Here is a 22,776-nt window from a genome sequence, read left to right on the forward strand (position 1 = left end):
GTACCAGGTCGGGCTGGTGCATGATGAGCATTTGTGGTTAAAAAGTATGTCTATTTTTATTGTTTTGAAGAGGTCATTGGATGCAAAACTCACTTTTACATGTTGTTTGAACATAAAAGTGTGTTGGCAGTGTGTGTACACAACCACCCTATAATGATAAAAATACAGCCAGTGGTGTTTTTTTTTTTTTTTTTTATATAAATAATATCCTCTTTTTTAAATCAGGCCATTCTCAGCTTCTTGTCAGTGTGATGTCACACCGACCAAGGCCACTCCCACAATACTTGATTGACACGACCGTCATACCTTAGACCCGCCCTAAATGAGCTGAGTGAACTGTAATCAGTGTTTCCAAGTCCACAGTTTTTCCATGCCATTGGGCTACTGTAACTCTGTTGCCACAGGTTGTTTTTCATGTCCGCAGGTTGAAGCGACCCCAATAACGTGATATTTAGCCCCTGGAATCTGAATTTTACCAGGGGGAACCCCACCAAAAAACGTGAATGCGATTTTTACTGGGGGACCCACCTCAAAATGCAATTGAGCTAGTTTTGGGCTAGTCATTGGGCTAGTTTTGGGTGGTTTTAGGCTCATTTTGTGGGCTAGTTTTGAGTAGCAATTGGGCAGGTTTTGTTGTGAAAGTCCGACCGCCATTGTTTCAACGTTCGAAGAATGTCTCTGATTGAGTGATTGAGGCGTTCTGTTGTTCGATGTAATAATGAACATCGCAGTCGTCATTTACTCCCAACATCTGAGCTGCTGAAGATGAAAAAGAGTAACGTTACTTTAGTTTTATAAGGAAATGTGCCCGGTGATTTACCTAAATGCATCTGTGTTCGCGCGAATCATTCGTGATGCAGCTTCACCCACAGGAGAAGTGAGTATAAGGGTTTTTATGCGTCTTTGCAAATCGCCTTTCTTAATAATGTGCTAGTTAGCAGGCTTTGAGGATGAACGCAGCTAAAGTAAACAGACCGGCTCATCAGTAGACAGAAGAGAGGGGCGTGGAGAGCAGAGCTCATTAGCATTTAAAGGAAAATGCAACAGAACGGCTCACTCTAAAAAGGGCTAATTTTGACAAGGTAAGGCCCTGATCACACCAAACGCATTTTTTAGGTCTTCAGATCATACTTTTAAAAAAGAGCAGTGCTGTGTGGTTTTTTATGCTGCTATAGGCAACCACCAAATCAGCCGTCCTGTCTATCTAATCAAAGGATTATAATGCGAGCGCTCTAAAATCTTTGGTTTTAAGTCTTATTAGCAAAAACATTAAAATATACAGCTCCGGGTAACCCGGAATAGACACCAAAAGTTTCTCCTCCATCACTGCAGTCTCCAGACTTTTTAAGCAACAGTAAAACTTTTGTCACCACAACTCCATTCGATTGGACAATGGAAAAAAAAACGCGATGATGTTGGGTGCTTTTCTACTCCAAGTTGCTTTTTTTTCTCAACTTCAGGCACTCCTGCAAAAATGCAAAGTGCAGCAGATGGTTAAAACGTGAGGTGCCCGGGGGCGCATAAACAGCGCGCATAACGCTCACTGCCAATAGAAAACAATTTAAAAAAGGCGCCTCTCACCGCCAAAACGTGTTCTGTCTGATCGGGGCCTAAGAAGGGTGTTGTTTTACACTACCACTGAGAAATTTTAACTAGAGTATGTTATAGACTTCTCATTAAGACCCTAACGATCAGATCAACTTGTGGAAAATTGGCATCTGATGACCCCTTTAAGAAAATGACCGATCATTTCGCTAGACCGTATTGATTCCTGCATTGAAACTGCAGTCTGGACCTTCAAGCCTTTGGCTCCCCACTATATGGAGAAAAACGCTGGAATGTTTTCCTCAAAATCCTTAATTTCTTAGAATATCTTGGATGACATAGGGGTGAGTAAATTATCAGGTATTTTTATATTCTGGAAGTGAACTCCATTAAATCATTAGCTGAATGCTTTGATAATTTAGTGGTTTTATGTAACATTTCATGGAAATATTTCATAATGCAACTGATGCAATTACTTCAGCCTGTAATTTGTGGTTGTGATTCAATTGTTGGCATATCTTTAATGATGCACTACAACTAAATGTTCTCGTTGCTAAATGTGACCTCAACTCATTACATATGAGCCAAAACTTCAATTAAAGCTGTTAACGCAACGGTTGTGTTTTCAGGTGTGCAATAAGGTGATTTTCCTAATGAGTTTTGTGGGAAATCGCGGTACGTTCACGAGAGGATACAAGGCCATGATCATGGATGTGGAGTTCCTGTATCATCTGCTTTACCTCATCATATGCAGCCTTGGAGTCTTTGTTCACGTCTTCTTCTACAGCTTGCTTGTGAGTACTATGAGTGCACTTTCAGTCACTCCATCAGACACACCGCATCCCATGTTTCACAACTCTGACCTCTGACCTCTCACACTTTCACCGACATGTATACTGTGTACACGCACACACATTCTCATCTTACTCTCTCTCCAGCTCTTTGACCTGATCTACCGAGAAGAGACGCTTTTAAACGTCATCAAGAGTGTTACCAGGAATGGCCGCTCGATCGTTTTGACCGCTGTGCTGGCTCTCATCCTGGTCTACCTCTTCTCCATCGTTGGATACATCATTTTCAAGGATGACTTCATCCTGACCGTCGACAGGATATCCAATAAAACTCTTGGTGAGAAAAACAGATGAGGTTGCTTAAAGCTGTCCTCAGAATCTGAAGATTAAGCTTTGAATATTAAACACGTGGCAGTTCACACTGTACATGGGAAATGTCTTTCAAACATCTAGCCATTTATTTCACAAAACATGTTAAGAACATGTACGTCACCCTAAAATCAAAACAAGAAAATAAGAATTATGTTGTATGCTTATACAAAAATAAGCCTATTTTTAGTGCTGCCAAACGATTAATTCCGATTAATAACATTCAACTTAAAAGTTTGTGTTTACATAATATATTTGTATGTACTGTGTATATTTACTATGTATATGTAAATACACACTTATACATATATAATATATATAATATATTTTTCTTAAATATATACATGCATAATAATACATAGTAAATATAAATGTTTATGTATTTATTTATTTTTTTATTTTAATGTAAATTAAGGTCATTTTACTCCTTAATCTCATTAATGTTATGCAAAAAAAAAGAAAAAGAAATTCTCCTTGTCGTCTCAAAATGAAAACTATTTTAACGATTAATCGCATCCAACATAAAAGTTTGTACTTTCATAATATATGTGTGTGTACTGTATATATTATGTATATATAAATACATATAAAGGTATATATTTAAAAAATATATTTAGATTTTAATTTATATTATATATAAATATTTTATATAAAAATACATATTTATAAATAAATAAATAAATAAATATATATATATATATATATATATATATAATATTTTTCTTATATACATGCATGTGTATTTATATGTACATAATATTTATTTATTATTATTACTCCAGAATCTAATTAGTGTTATGCACCAAAAATGATGTCATTCTCCTTATTTTAATGAAAAAAAGTATATTACCATTTAAAGTTTGGGGTCAGTAAGATTTTATATATATATAATTAATTAATTTTATTCAGCGGAGATGCATTAAATTGACCAAAAGTGACAGTAAAGAAAAAAATGTATAGTAGTTTCTGTAAAACTATTAAGCAACACTACTGTTTTAAATATTGATCGTAATAAGGAATGTTTCTTGATTTCTTCATTATTTCTGAAGGATCATGTGACACTGAAGACTGGAGTAATGATGCTGTAAATTCATCTTTTAACATCACAGAAATAAATTATTTAAAAAAAAAAATTAATTAAAATACAATTTCACAACATTACAGATTTTACTGTATTTTTGATCAAATAAATTCAGCTTTGGTGAGCATATGAGATGTCTTTCAACATTATAAAAATCTTACTTACCCCAAACTTAAAAATCTATTGAATCATAGACCTATATTCATAATTCAAACACAATACTTTTCACAATTCTTTAAAATGAACAACTTATAGCTCCTAATCTGCTGTTTTTCCCTACATTCAGAGCAATCCACCAGTAAGATGGGAGAGTTCCTGGCAGGCGCGGTGTGTCGGAAAGAGGAGAACTGTTCCACGGAGACCATGATGGATGGTATGGACCCCATCACCTTCGCGCACACACACACACACACTTATAGTTAAATCTGAGTAGTATGGCCTGGTCATGAGACAAGGAAAGGAGAGACTCAATGTTCTCAAGAATCCCTTCTAGGTTGTGCGGGTGATGTTTGGGGTCAGAGGTTAATGACAGTCAGGCACTAAATGTTCAGCAGGTTCATGCTGGTTCAGGGTTAGAGGTCAGACTAGTATAATTCGGATTTGCAAGTGGGTCTTTGAGAATGTGCAAATTTAACATGCAAGGCCAGCCTAATTTGATCACCGGAGCTGATCGGCCAGTCTGAACCCACTGAACCTCCGCCGCATGGCCTGTCTGCCCTCATGAATGTGTCTTACCTTGTTTAGCACATCAGTTAACATTGAAAAACCTTGCTTGTGCCAGTATCTATTTGAAAATCTATTAAAAAAAATCTTTAGAAAGACCTGCGCAATCACCACTCACATTTACAAATGTATGTTTAGATATACAAATCTGGTTGTATAAATAGTTCTACATTAGTTTGCAAATACATAACTCGTTTTGAATGAGATGTTGTGTAACGTGTGTTATGATCTGATAACTTTGGATCCTATTTTAGGAAAGCTTTTAACCACAAATGCTATTTTTGCTTGAAGATTTGCATCTATGAGTACGTCCTGTAGAACATTTCACAGTAACACAGAACCTTTTGTTAGATTTAAAAGAGTTTGTGTTTATTTGTACAGCGCTTATTGACGTTCTTTTTCCTGCAGCTGTGGGAGTGCAGTCGACTGCGGTCGTGATTGAGGATAAGGAGAGGACGTGCGACTCGCTGCTAATGTGTATTGTCACTGTATTGAGCCACGGCCTGCGGAGCGGTGGTGGGGTCGGAGATGTTCTGCGGAAACCTTCTAAAGAGGTACCATAAAAGGGCCTCGATATATGGCAAAAAATATGCCAAAAAATTAAAATCTCTTTGTTTTGCTAGTCAACTTGAAAATGTAACTACAACATGATTCAAGTAACTTTTTCTTTATTAAACATCTAGTTTAATTCTAAGTTTAATTCTATTCCAAGTGCACCACACATGAAGTTGTCAACATGATTTAAATGTTAAACAAGTCACTTGTTAAATATCTTTGCAGAAAAGATGCATGAACTACAACTACATCTTGTACAAGCTTGTCTTGTACATATTATATGTCCAGAAAGAATACTAGGAAAATGCATTAAAAAAATCAGTCAAATTCAAAATGACTTAAGGTATAACACCAGTAGACTATTATTAACTATAAATGTTCTGTAAAAACAATGAACAGCAGCTTTCTGCCTGGCACCATGATTCAAACATTGTTTTCTTCACAGGTTTTTTTATTCCATTGTTTTTGTCTATGTAAACATGGACGCATTTGACTCTTGCACTCACGCCTCTTGCACAGTCTAATGCATGAAACAGCATTCTAAAAATGCAGCGTTCAGGTTAAAAGAAGTTCAGTCCCATTTTCCTGCGTGTTTTCCTATGCCACTGCCCGCATCCCATCTTTGTCAACACAAAAGCGCATTCTATGTGAATGGCGCGTAATGATATGACATGCATTGGCATATTGTCAAAATAGTTCTATTGTCTAATATTTCTATTAAAAATCACGATTCCTTGATTTTTAAAAAATAAAATCGTGGCAAAACATTAAATTCAAATTAATCGATAAAATCGGAAAATCAGCCCTAGGTGGAACTGTCTTCTTATTTGGCCTATGGAAGAGAAACCCGTTTGAAAACAGTCACTATTTTTAAACAAATATGGTTATTTCTGTGCGATAGACATGCTAATTAAAACCAAACATATGTTTTTACGAGCTGTGAAGGCACAGCCCTATTCTGAAAAAGGGGGCGGGGAGCAGCAGCTCATTTGCATTTAAAGACACATACACGATACCAGCGTGTTTCTGTTTGCCATTTCCTACACTAGTTTTAAAATGCAAATCAAAAACATATTTTAATGCTTTATAAGTTGCAAAATTAAAAAGAAATTGTTTTACCCAAATTGATTCGATATGTTTAACATATCCAAGCAAAAACGGAAGCAAAATGATAATTTAGAAGCTGTTTTTCCTAAATGCAATCCCAAGTGTGCTACCCCTAAATCTAAATGCATATAGGAAAAACAGCATTTAAATTATCATTTGGCTTCAGTGTTTGCTTGGACATGTTGGACATTATCGAAATAATTTGGGTAATACGTTTTCATTTTAATTTTGCAATTATAAAGCATTAAAATGTTTTTGATTTGCATTTTAAAACTAGTTTAGGAAATGGCATATGTAAATTATATAAGTGAATTTTTATTTTCATTTTGCACTAAGTATATATTGAAAATGTATGGGAAAATGTACATTTAGATTGCCTTGTTTTTTGCATATTACATTTCAGATTGAATATTGCTACCCATATGCTTCCATAATTTTTTAGCTAAAACGTCACAGACACATTCTGGGGACACCTGAAACTTAGATTACATATTGTAAAAAGTGCCATAATAGGTCTGCTTTAATCAAAAAGGTTATTGAAAAGAGGTTATTGAATGTTGATTGGTTGAATTGGAACCAACACTAATTTTACAAACTACTGCATCTCTTTTCTCCATAGGAGCCTCTGTTTGCAGCCCGTGTGATCTACGACCTTCTCTTCTTCTTCATGGTCATCATCATCGTCCTCAACCTCATTTTTGGAGTCATCATTGACACCTTTGCTGACCTGAGAAGTGAAAAGCAGAAGAAAGAGGAGGTTCTGAAAACAACTTGCTTTATTTGTGGTGAGCGTCTACATGCCCACAATGCCAAATACCCAAATCTCTGCTTCTCTGTGGATGGCTTTCCATTCCAGTTAAATCACAAAACAAAGTGGAAACAACATCAACATCCCCTGCAGCTGCAATTTTCGTTTATTAAAATAAAACATTTAATTATGGAAAATTAGAACTTGAAACCTCATACTCGAACCGAAAACGTTACCACCAGACAAATGAGTTAACCTTAACGCCTCGTTGCAGATGTAGACTTTTATCCACTGACCTACACAAATCCTGGGATTGACAGGAACATGGAATGTCACGAGGCCATTTAAGAATGGTTTATGTTCAAAACAGCATTTTTAATTGGTGTTTTGCTGTTTATATATCTGTTTTAGCTTAGAAATGTGAGGCTTTGTCATATTGGGATGTAACTTAGTCCTCCCAAACATCCCTTTCTCTTTTTTAAAATACAGTTAGACCGTTTGCAGAGTTACAGTAATCAGTGAATTACAGATGTGTTCATTCACCTCTGTCCCATAAATTTCATAGGCCCATGAAACTGTTTTGCTCCAGCATAAACATTAGGACGCCCCCTCTTCACCAGAAGTCTTAGTCATAACTCACTGTGGAGGTGGTGGAGTGTCTTCCTGTTGCCACTTGGCGTGTTTGACCGTGTTAGTGTGAGATCAGCTGTAAATGATCATAAATCTCTCAGCGCACACACCTATTATATAAAGACGCTGATTTTGACTCATGTCTTGTGATATGAATTATTGAAACTGCAGTTTGTTGGGATTCAGTTCATCTCTCGGGTGATTTCACGATCCATGACTAACATGTGAACGCTCATCGCGCGATAGAATGTAATCTGAGGTGAGGAGTGAGGAGTGCAAACGTGCGGTTGTAGCTGACGTGTTGCAAGTCAAGTGACAATTTCTCAATCGCGCATCAAAATTAGACTTGTTTGTTTGTGACCATCACAAGATTCAAACCTCTGTTTGCTCATTGCACGCACCGTTCATGCCTGTATACAAACAGTTTTTCCTGTGGTTCTACTTCCTCTTGCAGATAGTACAGTGTTCTTTGAAACAGCCAATTTTAAGAGAAAGAAATGTTATGCATCATGTCAGAGTCTTAAAGGATTGTTTTCCCTCTCAGTAAAGCTAAATAAGTTTCTGACCTAAACAAATCCTTCTTTTCGGACAGCTGATCACTGGGCAGCTTGTCACTTCAAGATCTTGATCTTCTTAAGTGAACTTAACCCTTAAAAACAAGGTTTATGTGGCAAAGCCCATTTAATGCAACAGCTGATGCAAACTCATTTCGCTGTAATTGTGTTTTTGCTCTACAGGTTTGGAAAGGGACAAGTTTGACAACAAAACAGTGACATTTGAGGAGCACATTAAGGTGGAGCACAACATGTGGCATTATCTCTTCTTCATCGTGCTGGTGAAAGTAAAAGACTCCACCGAGTTCACAGGGCCTGAGAGTTATGTGGCCGAAATGATTCGGGTAAGGGATCTGTAGTGCTACAGCAGACTTTACTTCAATTTAAAATTAATTTAATGTACTATATCAATAAGGGAAGCTAAAAAGATAAAGCAAGTATTTCATTTTAAAGTCAAATGGAAACGGTATTTCAAAGAATTTCATTTGAACATTTTTTTGTACTTGTTATGCAACTTCTAAGAAAGGTTCAAACCGGATCCGCATCTAATTACTGTTGTGCATTAATCACACAATGGAATGTGTAGCATCCATGGCTTCTTCATGGATTAATTCAGTTCAAAGAAATGTTATGGATTTATAACTAGTTAAAATCAATTAACAGCTTTGGTGGCATAGTTTTGATTACTGCAAAAATGAATTACGACTTGCCTTTTGTTTAAAAAAGCCAAAAAGATACAGTTAGAATGAATGTGAAAAGAAAATAACCACAAAACATTGACCGTATATTTTAAAGGAGATATTTAAATTTTGCAGTTTTGTTGCCATGTTAATGTAATGACCAAAAAAGTGACAGGAATACCTTTACAGTTTTAAAAAGAATTTATAAAATGTTTAAACAGAAGTGATCTCCCAGATACTCCCACGTACGTACGTCTGGTAAAGATCACCTCATCTGGAAAGCATCTGCTGTGTACAAAGATCTGACAGACGTCTGTAAGATGTCAGCTTTACATACATTTTAAATCAGAAACATCTTAAAGACATCTAATAGACATCTATTTGACATCTGATAGGAAATGTCCTATAGACGTATTGCAGATGAGCAAACACTCTAAAAAATGCGTCTTCCAGATGTAAATCTAGACGTCAAATAGACGTATTGCAGATGAGCAAGTACTCTAAAAAAAAAAAAAAAAAAAAATACGTCTTGCAGATGTAAATGCAAATAGACGTCTCCGTGATGTACGTGTCCCAGATAGCACATGTAAGTTTACAAGATGTCTGTTAAAGATCGCTTGATCTGGAAAGCGTCTGCTGTGTACAAACATCTGACAGACGTCTGTAAGATGTCAGTTTTACATACATTCTAAATCACAAATATCTTAAAGACATCTAATAGGCGTCTGTTTGACATCTGATAGGAAATGTCCTATAGACGTATTGCAGATGAGCAAACACTCTAAAAAATGCGTCTTCCAGATGTAAATGTAGACATCAAATAGACGTCTGCCAGATGTGTGTGCGGTATCAGAGGTGTTATCAGGGCTGTTCTTAAGTCTGTCAGTTTTTTTTTTTTTAAGCAATCAATAATTTCAGTCAGCAAGGAAGCATTAAATTGATCAACTGATAAACACTTTATCATTTTGAACTTTGTATTCAGCAATGGAAGCACAATGGTTTTCAACATCGATGATAATAAGGAAATGTTTCTTGAGCAACAAACCAGCATATTAGAATGATTTCTGATATATCATGTGACACTAAAGACTGTAAAGATGCTAAAAATTCAGCTTTGCATTACAGAAATAAATGACATTTTAAAATATATTCAAATAGAAAACAGATATTTTAAATGGTAATATTATTTCACATATTTCACTTCTTTCAAAAACATCAACAAAATCCAATAGTAGACAAAGTGCTTTTGTAAAATATGCATTTTTGCTTTTAGATCCTGAAAAATACACTCTTCAAAATAAAGGTTCTTTATTGACACAAATGGTTTTATAAAAAACCTTGAACATCCATGGAACCTTTTAAATGCAGAAAAGGTTAGATTTTTAAAATGTTCTTAAAAATAGTTCTTCACTGCAAAAACACCGTTTTGGAACCTTTATTTTTAAGAGTGTAACTCCATTCACTACTGTTCTAAGTGCGTCGTTGTAAGTTAGACAGCTAGACTGCAGTTGCCTTTCGAGAAACCGAGGTCACCGTGAGGTAATTCAAGCCCTAGGGCCAAAGTCACATGATGAGAGGAAATCAGCCAATGAAATGACACAGTTCTGGATCAGTGGATGTGTTTGTTTACTGCTGAGAATGTTTTGTGAACTCTGACAGTTGATAACGCTGTGATAACTTGACACTGAGCGTCTACTTGTACACACAGAGAGGGAAGCAAAGAGTTAAGATCAAACAGCACATTGATAGGGTGTTTGCGTGTGGGCTGCTTTCCTCCTTAGAGAACCCAAATTCAGAGAAGCCGTTTTCTATCAGATTTCAAAAGAATGATGCATTTACGAGGACTAAACCGTGCTATTATGGGACACAACCGCTAGCGCTCAGAAAGATCTTTTTACTTTTAGTTGAGTCCACAACCCTGAAGAAGAAATGAACCGACTTGACCCTAGAAGTTGAGTTTGCTGTGGGGAATGTGGCCTACTTTAAGCTTTACCTTTGGGAAAGTAGAGTACTTAAGGAATTTTCCACCAGATTCCTCTCAGCAAATCCCCTTAAATGACCCCAAACTTTCTGCTTTGACTTATGTAATCAGAACTTTGTGACCTTCGGTCTTTTAGGGACGCCAGAGCTTCTGTTTGCCCTCAGACTGGAGTCTTAAGACGTCCTGAAAATGGCTCGGAATGTGTTAATCCTAGAAAAAAACTGTGACTGCACACACACATACACACACATGGCTTGCTTCAATTGGTTGACCAGAGGAGCAGGAGTTCCCCTCAAGTGTACGTCTTTGTGTGCTTGTGTTTCTTTGAAAAATTATCTAAATTTTTTCCTTAGAAAAAGACACTTTAACAGCTATAGCAAATTGCTGGATGAACCGTTCTCAGTGGGGTTATTAAAAGGAAAAAATGGTGTGCAAAATGAGGGCACTGATGTTGTTCATTTAAACATCCTGTTTTATATTTATTGCCTCTTTATAGGTCATCATATGCTTTGCTTAATGCAACGGCGTGGAACTTTAATAGCGTTTTATGTGCCTTTGAGTAATTTTAGGGAAAGAGAAGTGCTCAGGAAAGCCCCTTCTGCACAAGTGGTTGCTCTCTTGACGCAGATGGCGCGGCGGTGGGTTTCTGACACAGTTTCTGATCCGGGTGGTGTTCTTTGGCACAGTTCCCAACCTCCATGGTGCATTTCAAGGCTTCGCCATGTGGTTTTTGGAGGAATCACCTGACTTGGGATTAGTTGCCCTTTAAGGTCTCCTAAAAAAAATGAGAACCCTTTGAGCTGAGACCAAAGGGTAGAGCAATTTGTGATGCATCAGTAGTTGATGCAAGGTCTCTCTTTGCGGTTAGAAAGAAATGCATGGTAGAGCATCAAGCTGAGCCATTATTTGACTAGAAAATGAAGTCACTTTTTGATGTTTTATTTAGTAAAGAGAAGGATAGGAAGGAAATGACACAAACTGGGGTTGAAGATGCACTACCTGCATAAGCACCTGCAGAAACAAGTCTTAAAACTTGGAAATTAGTTGGTATTTAGTTTTTTTTTAGAATGGAAAATGGATCCTATTAGCTCTTTGAGTGATCCTAACTTTCGAATTGGTCTGTAAAATGATCCTGCAGCACTTTGTCTTAAATTTCTGTGCTTAGAACAATTACATGCACCTAAATTGTGTCAAAAACTGTATCAAGACATAGAATAGACCTTTTCTGTTTGATCGTGTACTTTCATTCAGGTAATTGAGGTTAGATCTAACGTTGTGTCTGTAGGTAGAACCCCTACATGAACTTGCCCTTTTCCCTTCAGGTTTTTTTTTTCCCCTATAAATATTATTCACCTCTTCGTGATGACGTCTGTTGTAATTGTCGCACTTTGAAGCGGTGCGTGAACGTTCGGGTCCCGTTTAAGGACCCGATGCTGTTGTTGCTGCTCAGACCACAGAGCATCCTGTCTAAGTGTGTGGGTTCTTGTGGTATTAGTAATGAAATTCACACTTCCCTCATTTCCATTGAAGCAGCAGATACAGTTGAAATTGATGTGGCTAGAGAGCTCACACATTTACCGGCAATGCTGTCAAGTGTAAACAAAGCTTAGGAAATAGAGGTTTGAGAGGGGGTTGGTTTGGACGCACGAACGTGCACAAACACACCCAAATAAGCGTGAAGACAAAGCAGCACTGAAAAAGAAAGATGCATACATGTTGCATTTGCCCAGTTTCCCTGTCATGCCGGATAAAGCGAATGAGTGCTGTTTTAGTTTCTTCATTAGAGAAAATAAAATTTAAGTTAAGTATAGTCATTTTCTGTACTCATCATGTTTGGTTACTAACACTTTTCATAATATCTTTGTGATTATTATTATTTTTTTATTTTTATTTTTTTACATAGAAATAGTTGTAGTTCTCGTTTCTGTAGAAGTAAGACCAGAGGAAGTGAGTATTTCAGTGTAGGTTGTGATGTAGACATGTCACTATATCCTCTTGATTTATATTCAGTGCTAGAGACGGTGGTTTTCATTTCGATTTTAAATGCGTTGGTTATTTGGAGAAATAGGTTCATGAAAAATAGCTTAAAGATTTGCAAAACATCCGCTTACAAAACAATATTATAAACGTTGGTTTTACTTCTGCCAACAACAAATAGCTACAAGAATTCCCCCTTTTTTTTTTTTTTTTTTTAATTCATCACTATCAGAGACAGTGATTTTTCATTTTAAGTTTTTTCTTTTCTTTATTTTATTTTGATTTAAGTTTTTCCTTTTTTTAATTGTTGTTGATTAATGAAAAAAACAAAACAAAAAAAAAACATTAATATTCATATACTTTGCTATATACTTTGCATATTTTATTGTAATTTTAAGAAAAATCCTGACCCATCCTCCATGTTGTGAATATTTGTAGGTGATTAATTTTTTTTAATTTATTTTCTTTTTGGACAGCAGAATTATTTTTCAAATATTCAAGAAAAAAATACGTAAAGGTTTGCAAAAAGCACTGACCCAACCTCTGGGTGTGAATATTTATAGGTGAATTTTCTTACTTTATTTATTTATTTATTTATTTATTTATTTTTGACAGCAGAATTATTTTTCAAATGTTCAAGAAAAAAATATTCACTAAAAGTTTGCTTAGACTTCACTATATCTTTGTATTATTTAATTGCAACTGAAAAAACTAATAACAACAATGAGCCAACCTCTGGTTGTGAATATTTGTAGGTGAATTTTATTTTTTATTTTTATTTTTTTGACAGCAGAATTATTTTTCAAAATCGTAAGTGTTCGCTAAAAGTTTGTTTATACTTTGCTATAGCTTCGTAATCACATTTCATTGTACTTTTAAGAAAAACGCTGTCCCAACCTCTGGTTGTGAATATTTGTAGGTTATTTTTATTTATTTATTTGGACATCAGAATAATTTTTTTAAATATTTAAAAGAAAAATCATAAATATTTGCTATAATCACATTTAATTGCAATTTTAACAAAAATGCTGCCACAACCTCTGGTTGCGATTGATTTATTTTTTTATTTGTTTTAAAATTAATTTTCAGTGTTTTGTTTGTTTATATGATGTGTTTGTTTCATGAAACGTTTTATTTTAATTTATCTAAAAGATAAATAATAATAAATAAAAATAGTTTAAAAATGTATATTTAGGATTTGTTGGTTATTAAGAGAACTACAAGTGTGCTTAAATTTTAATATATGTATGATCAGTTAGTTTACTTATTTTTAATTTTTTTTTATATTTTCTGAGTGTGTAATTCATAATATTGAATTTGTTTTTGGTGTTTTCCGCTAAGCTCTATAGGTTCCTCTAGTTAAATAAAGCTATATTCAGCAGTGTGAAAGCAAAATTTGAGTTTGTGGGGCATCTGTCTACGTAATATACAAGCTATGAGGTTGGAGGATCTGTGGTAGTCTGAACAGTGTGGGTGACTTTGGCTTCATCATTTGACGGATTTCAAAAGCAGACTCAGTCAGGGTGAAACAGGTCTGATTAGCGATAACGGCGTGTGCCTCTGCGATGACGATGACGAAACCGGCTGACAGCTGGCCTTCATGCACAGACGACAATGTTTGTGGGCGGAGGTAAACACAAACCTCAACATCTGTGGCAGCAGGAAGTGAGTGCACACGCACTCCTCTCTTGTTCTCAGAATGACTGAGAGCATTACCTGTGATTTTCCCCTGCGTCTGAGTGGAACCGTCTGTCTGAAGTATGTGCGCACGGCCCGTCAGAGATTTCAGAGACAAGGGGACTTCTCTGCACCTGCAGCCCGTAGACCTGTCTCTCTTTTTGTCACACACACGCATATAAGCGGGTAGCTGACAAAATTACATATGCATTAACTATTTTTCCCCATCGTTTTAGGTTAAAGTTCATTGAAATGTACAAGGGAAAGTGTTTATTTTTAGACGCTATGACTTCTCACCATTTCCTAGGAAGCTGTCTTCTGATTGTGATTTTATGTATTTTGGTGTAATTTTTTATTTTAAATGTTGTAAAATGTTGCTTTCTTTATTCAAGTAGTCATTTTATGGCTAAGCCAACAACTTTGAGGCGGGACTATCTGTTTAATTGACCAATAGGAGACAAGGGGGAGTGTTTATCATTTATATTGTAAATTTAAACAGCAACAACAAAAAACGGTGTATTTCTAGGTGTTTTTCTCTGTTTACAATATCCATTCTGTTTTACTTGAAAAATTCTTTTGATTATTTGCAGATTTTCACTGAAAAAATCTTAAATACTCCCTAAAAATCTACCTTAAATTTTTCTAGGTCTTTATGATTTATGATTAGAAAATTAAAAACAGTTTTTATTGTTCCCCCCTTTAACAATATCCATTCTGTTTTACTTTTATTATTTATTATTATCATTAATTTTTAAATATATATGTAGTGTTGATTCTTTTCTTCTTTGGCATCATGATTATTTGCACATTTTCATAAATAAATCCTAAATATTCCCTAAAAGTTTAATTTAACTTTGCAAGGTCTTTATAACTTATAGTTAAAAAAAAAAAGAAAAGAGATTACTCGGTATTTCCCCCTTTATGATATCCATTAATTTTTTTTTAATAAAAGTTTTTTGAAGTCTAATTAAATAATTTATTTAAATTATAAATTGAATATTTAGCTAAGCCATTTGCTGGTTTACTTCTCAAACTGGCTTTTTATTGCTTTCAAAAAACATTTTGTATATTCAAGTGGCCTGACATGCAATTTTTATTTTTATTATTTACTTATTTATTTATTTTTTACTTTACCAGTGGTGTTACTTTGAGGACCATCTGCCATCTGTTTATTTCACCAATGGCAAGTATTTGGAAAAACATTTTGAAAACAGGCATTATCATTATTATTACTATATGTACTTTTTATGTTTGCAGGTCCAAAAAAAAGTGAAAAAGTTCTGTGTTGTACTAAAACATTCCAAGTATCCCCTACAGCAGGGGTGCCCAACCCTATTCCTGGAGATCGACCTTCCTGCAGAGTTTAGTTCCAACCCTAATCAAACACACCTGTCTGTAATTATCAAGTGCTCCTTCAGATCCTAATTAGCTGGTTCAGGTGTGTTTGGTCAGGATTGGAGCTAAACTCTGCAGGAAAGTCGATCTCCAGGAACAGGGTTGAGCACCCCTGACCTACAGTCTTTCAAGGAATATGAGAACACAACTTGACGCATAGTAGGTATAAATGGAAAGAATGCTATTAAAAATAGCTTTACGCATTGTGTAGCATGTCAGCAGTGCTGTCGCGAAAACTGCTGGAGGAATTCACCAACTTCCTTATAGGAAACGAAGAAAATATGCAAATATCACAAACCTCTGTAGTCTTGACTTGTCTGTCTGCAGGCCGAGTTCATTTCAAAACCACTGACATGTTTGTGTTTGCGTTTGTCTAAGTGGTTCAGCTTTAAGGAGAGTAGGAAGTATCTGAGCAGAGAATGCCGTGTTCTTTGGCCAACTTGACTATTACTTTTTCCCTGCTTCTGTTAGAATCCCTCTCGTCCATATTAGGCACTGCGTCTGACCTCTCCCACCAGTCACAAGTCAGACATTCCGCAATCGCGTTTGGCTCGGGCTGGAGCTTGTAGACTCCCGTTGCTGTCCCTGAATGCTTGTAGTACTATATATTGCAACAATAGAACATAGAAGGTTCATTAAGAACTTTTTGTTCACAAACTCACTGAAAAAGTCAAATATAAACTTGGCACATTTACTTGAATGTGTAAAACACACAGCTGCACACAGTTGCCAAGTCTGTTGTTTTACTGCGGAATTGGGCTACTGTTGCCCCAGGTTGTTTTATAGTGTTTTTAGATTTCGACAGAGGGGAAAATGTGTTGCTATGCAGTTCTTTGGCTTAGAAGACAGCATACAATTATAAAATAAAATAATCTGAAGCTCTGAACATTTTTTAGTTATTTTTATTTTGGCCCATGGCAGCAAGAAAGTAGTGCTTCTGCATTTCTCCTTAGTATTGTATTCTTTTCATGCCACCTGTGAGGTTGTTTTGGCTGTTTACTCCATTTGAGGTGATTACGATGCTCAAAATTTAATTTATATTTCCTAAAAATCCAAATGAGATTCAAAGCTGCTTTCATCTGGAGGTCAGATACTGTTTTCACTTGATTAAATTAGTGCATGTAATGTCAAATATCACATCGAGGAGCGATGGTAGATTCCCCCCTTGTTAAATAATTGTACGCTAGTTAGAGAGAAACATAGCGATCAGTGTTATCTGAGGGTGAGGCTGTCTACATGCTCATGTGACTTTGATACTGCATTTCCTTAGGTGTAATCGTATTACACATAGGGAAGTTTGTCAGAAGTAAGTACACATATTCTTATGAATGCAGAGACAATGAGGGAATGAGGAGGAGGAGGAGGAGGACATGATTTCAAGGGCAACATTAGTTAATGTCTGATTTCTAGAAGGGTTTGTGCAATGTGGATGGTGGGAAATCTAGCTGAGGAGTTTGGAAAGTGCTTTGAAAGGGAAAAAAATTAGAAACTCTGAGTAATGAATATTTGAATATGAATTCATGAATAAATCATACAGCAGACAATGAATAATGCTTCAACTGTCAGGTCAGTAGTTCATGTAAAGTGACTGAAAAACATGAGACTTAATGTATGAATTTAGTTTTATTTACTAACATATCAAACATGATGCTAGAGCTAACTTCACTTTTCTGAGCCACTTTTGCACCATTTTTAGTCTGTGTGGAGTCGCACAGGTGGAGTTCAACACATTAACTATAAACATGAAAATGAATGTACTGTATGAACATTATCAACTAATGTTTGGTAACTAGAAAGTATCAAAATAACTTTGTCAAATTTATGAACAGTTCTATCATTTAAAACCTAGCAAACACATACTTTGTTTGTACATTTTAAAAATACACTACCATTAAAAAATTGGGGGTTGGTAAGATTTTTTTTTTTTAAATGTTTCTGAAGTCTCTTATGCTTTCCTGGGCTGCATTTATTTGATAAAAAATACAGTAAAACTGTAATATTGTTAAATATTATTGTGGTTTAAAATAACTCTTTCCTATTTGAAAATATTTAAAATGTAATTTATTCCTGTGATGTAAAGCTGAATTTTCAGGAGTTATTGCTTCAGGCTTCAGTATCACATGATCCTTCAAATCCTTCTAATATGCTGATTTGATGCTCAAAAAATTATTATTATTATTAATGTTAGAGCTAACTTCACTTTTCTAAGCAACACGTGTGGAGTCGCACAGGTCGAGTTCATCACATTAATTATGAACATTATCAAACCTGTGTTTGGTAACTAGAAAGTATCACATTAACTTAACCTATTGCTCTAGGCTTCAGTGTCACATGATCCTTCAGAAATTATTCTGATATTATTCTAATATTATATTAAAAAAACCTCTGACTCTGACAAATGCGAGTTTGTATCTCGCAGTTCTGACTTTTTTCTCGCAATTCTAATATAAACTCGCAATTGTGAGTTAATAAAGTCCAAATTTGAGAAAAAAACATGTTTCTCAGAATTGCGAGTCTATATCTCACATTTGAGACTTAACTGCCAATTGTGTTATAAAGTCAGAATTGTGACAAATTTCGAAGAAAAAAGTCAGAATTGCGAAATAATAAACTTACTAAAATCGTACTGACCCGAACAGTATATTCATTTGTAACTACTGAATGTACACTGTTTAATGATATACTAAGCTTTATATGTAATAATGTGCTACAAAAAAAAAAAATAAACATCTAATATTCCAACAGGAACACAACTTGGACTGGTTTCCGCGCATGCGGGCCATGTCTCTGGTTAGCAGCGACGCTGAGGGTGAACAGAACGAGATCAGGAATCTCCAGGAGAAACTTGAATCCACCATGAAACTTGTCTCGAACCTGTCAGGCCAACTCACTGAACTAAAGGAACAGGTGAGTGACGACACTTCTGGACGGATATCAGAACATTATGTCCTCAAATGCTGACGTGTTAGGCCATTCCCTCACGCCCCGATGAGGATGAGGTGTAGTCTTGACCCGTTCAGCTGTTTAAATGGACTTCAAAGACTAGATTTTAAGTCGGTTGTGAGTGAAACTAGGCCTGCAAGGTCAATCAGCATGAGTCCACAGCCTCTACAAGGTTCAATTAGACCAAAGGGCACTGAGTCATTTCTGTCTGTCTTTCTCTTTCTGCCTTCAGCTCGTGGTATTTAGAATGATCTTTCACCTGCGTCACGAGGCCAAGTGTTGTTTCACTTTTATTCAGCCGCATTGTCGTCCAGATGAAGTTCTGCGAACTCAAGCTTGTTTGTTTCCACAGATAAACAGTCTAACACACATAGATGAATGCGATAAAGTGGGTCATTGAGTTAGACGCTCATATTTTGATTTGGTGGAAATATGCGTAATGGCATTTGCTGTCAGTCGTTGATTTCTTGTAAATAGTGTCGAATTAACACTAACTTGAGGTGTGCAGCCACATAAAATGGGAAGTGTCTACAGGGAAGTTGATCTGTGTGTGTGTGTTTTTTTTGTACTCCAGACAAGGGGGAAAAGTTCATTGTTTGGCTAAAAGAAGACAAAGCAAGTAAAAACCAACAAACTTTCACTATTTAATCTGTGTCAATGCGGTGGTTACACGTGTTGATACCAGTTTTGCTTTTCTCTTTCTTACTTATTTTTAACTTAGAAGAATGTCAACAGTTCTTCGCACAATTGCCAAAAATATTTGATTAATTATATTATATATTTTTTATTTAATTTATTGGATTTATTTGTTTCCTATTTGTTGGCTGTATTTTTAGTCTAAAATTGTTTTGTTTTGTTTTGTTTTTCTCCCTTTTTATTTTCTGCTATCATACACTCTGCCCAAGAATTCTGATGGGAAAAGTGTAAATACTATATAATCAGAAATCAAAAATTCACTTAATAAACTTAAACTTAAATAAAATTAAATTAAATAAAGAAATACAAAAAGACATTTGTGCCCCAGAGGCACCATTTATATAAAAATTATTTTAAAATATTAAGCATCTTGAAAAAATAATAAAACATTAAAATTAATTCTAAAAATGTAATTTAAGGTACATTTTCTTGAATGAATTGTGTGTAGTGTATTACAAAACCTTTTAATCTGCAGTCTTGAATTAAATGCACATGATTTAGACATACATTAATACAAAGGCAAAATATTTATTTTAAGTAGTTTTACATTTTACATATATATATATATATATATATATATATATATATATATATATATATATATATATATATGAAGAGTTCATTTGCAAAAAGAAGTTAACTCCATTTTTAACCATTTTTTTTTATTGTGCATTCCAAGTTATTTCAATCAAACTGCAGTTGGGTTATTTTGATTAGGTAAAAAAAAAAAAAATGTAATTAAATAAAATAAAAACATGATAATTAAAAAATGTGTGTGCACATATATATGTGTGTGCACATATGTGTATATATATATATATACATATATATATATATATATATATATATAAAAATAGTTTTGATGTCACTAGTGTAACCATGCACTAGTGTTACCATGTAACCATGTGACATCCTTCCGAGTATTCCCTCATGTGACCAGCCTGGGGTCCTTCTGATGGAGTGATTCAGCGACTCATCATTTCACATTTGTTTTCCGAATGGGTGTTTTTGACGTGGGCTTAAATCTAGTCATGCTCTAAAGCATTTTACGTCTGATGTTTAATAGTTTTTACTTGGATTACAGATCCAGTCGTGATAAACTGCAGTTTGACTGCTCCTTATATGGAGTCCCATTAGCAGGAGGAGCGAGCGTGCCACTTACCTTAAAATGGCTGTGTGATTGTTTAGTCGTATGAGGTACTTCCTGTGGACATCAACTTTAATATACACATGCGTGAGCGTTTTTGGCTCCTTTTGCAGCTGTTGAGTCAGACTAGGGGATTTCGGTACAGACAGACTGAATTTCAATGGAACTGCGTACGTGAGCATGAGTGTGTGTTAGCGTGTGTTGTAGCTCAGTTACACAACACTGCATGACATTGCTCCAATTGCTCCATTTTATTTTCCCAGAAGCTTTTTATAAGACAGTACACACACACACACACACCTAAAACACACAGACACTCTTATTATGTTATGAGGTCATAACCAAGGCAACATGAACGGACACACACAATGCATCACTGCATGACAAACAGGAGATGAGGAAGATTTCAAATGGATAAAAGCCTATGCCGAATGCATAAATGATCATATATATGTGACCCTGGACCACAAAACCGGTCTTAAGTAGCATGGGTATATTTGTAGCAATAGCCAAAAATACATTGTATGGGTCAAAATGATCAATTTTTCTTTTATGCAAAAAAATTATTTGGATACGAAGTAAAGATAATGTTGCATTTTGTAAATTTCCTACTGTAAAAAATATAAATCATTTTTGGTTAGTAATATGCAGTACTAAGAACTTCATTTAGACAACTTTAAAAGTCAATTTTTCTCAGTATTTTGATTTTTCAAATAGTTGTATCTCGGCCAAATATTGTCCCATCCTAACAAACCATATGTCAATGGAAAGCTTATTTATTCAAAAGAAAAAAAAAAAAAAAAACCTTATGACTGGGTTTGTGGTCCAGGGTTACATAAATAAAAAAATAAAATAAAAAAAGTCCCAGTCACATTTTCTTGGTTAAACATTTCTTACCCTGTCAGAAAAAGAAGGGAAACCTATTTTATACATTTACTTTAACAATGTAATCAATATTATATTTATTAAGGCCAAGTATGAATCTCATGAAGTTAGTGTTCTTAAGCATTTTACCATTATTCCAAAACAATAACTCAGTAACAATTTAAACAGTATATTTTATTCTGAACTTATGTTCAGCTATTCTTTTTAACAGTTAACTTTTAACTATTTTGTAATTTTTCGGATCATCAGTCATCGTAGCTCGGTAAATATTTGTCACAGACATAGAGTTTATCTTTAAATTTCACCAAGCTGATTACTCACTAAAAATTCCCCCAGATTGTGTTTTTATGCCATTTAAAGTCTTACTTTGATGTATCAAATCGGTTATATTTAAGTGTGTGTTGTTTACTTCCAGTTTTTAAATTTGTCTTCCCATTAACGCCATTATATTGTTCATTCAGATTGATTTGCTAACTCAAAACACGCACAAGGTGGGATTTATCACATTAACCAATCACTTCTCGATGATTGGTCATGTGACTTTCCCCATTCATTCTCAATTGACCATTTGCAAACAGCTTGATTGACAGGCGATCTGACCAATCATAACGCCGAATCTGCCATTTTGTTCGATAAACAAATCAGACAGGAGAGTAGATTAACTTCGGTGGACTTACGGTGCGTTCAGGTCATGTCGGATAGATCGTATTTATGAGTTGAACGCACATGAACGCCACCACAAAGTCGTTATTATGAGTGGGAAACTCGAAATTTTCTTTAAGCCAGAGTTTCCGAGTTGGGGGGCGTGTCGGATGCAATAGACGCATCCAAAGACAATAGATATGCAGCGTCTGTATTGACCGTAAATTTGTTGAAATGAATAACATGATTATTTTTTGTAATGTACAATAAAACTATATAAGTTACATGTACAGAATATTATATTATTGTATAATTACCATTGAATATTTAATGATGCAGTTTAAATTACCTTCATAAATTGAACAAAAATAAAAAAAGCAAAAACACAATGATGCACATTCTTTATTTGTTATTTTGTGGATGCAGTTTGAAAAATCGTTGAATTTTATGTATAAAAGGTAAATCACCATCTTGTTCCGACCAAAGTGACCTGACGCCGTAATGACGACTTGTCAACTCGTAAATACGAAAGTCTCAGGAGGACTTGAATGCAGCGTTAAACTTGAAAAATTGTGTGTTGGCGTCTTTCCGCGTTTGAAATGAAATACGTTCTCATGTTAATTCTTGTTTATTTTGTGCTTTAAGTAAAT

The 22,776-nt window shown here is 35.1% G+C and overlaps 1 protein-coding gene across 1 annotated transcript in view; it reads left to right on the forward strand.

Moving 5' to 3' along the window:
* itpr1b (inositol 1,4,5-trisphosphate receptor, type 1b) overlaps positions 1-22,776 on the forward strand; it is a 160,630-nt gene that overhangs the window by 136,187 nt on the left and 1,667 nt on the right. Inside the window, 7 exon segments of the mRNA XM_051122130.1 lie at positions 2,175-2,339; positions 2,484-2,673; positions 4,073-4,159; positions 4,918-5,063; positions 6,791-6,956; positions 8,287-8,447; positions 18,559-18,720. Of these exon segments, the coding sequence (XP_050978087.1) occupies positions 2,175-2,339; positions 2,484-2,673; positions 4,073-4,159; positions 4,918-5,063; positions 6,791-6,956; positions 8,287-8,447; positions 18,559-18,720 (1,077 nt within the window).

The sequence above is a fragment of the Labeo rohita genome, chromosome 11 (genome assembly GCF_022985175.1).
Source record: "Labeo rohita strain BAU-BD-2019 chromosome 11, IGBB_LRoh.1.0, whole genome shotgun sequence".
In the NCBI taxonomy this organism is placed as follows: Eukaryota; Metazoa; Chordata; class Actinopteri; order Cypriniformes; family Cyprinidae; genus Labeo; species Labeo rohita.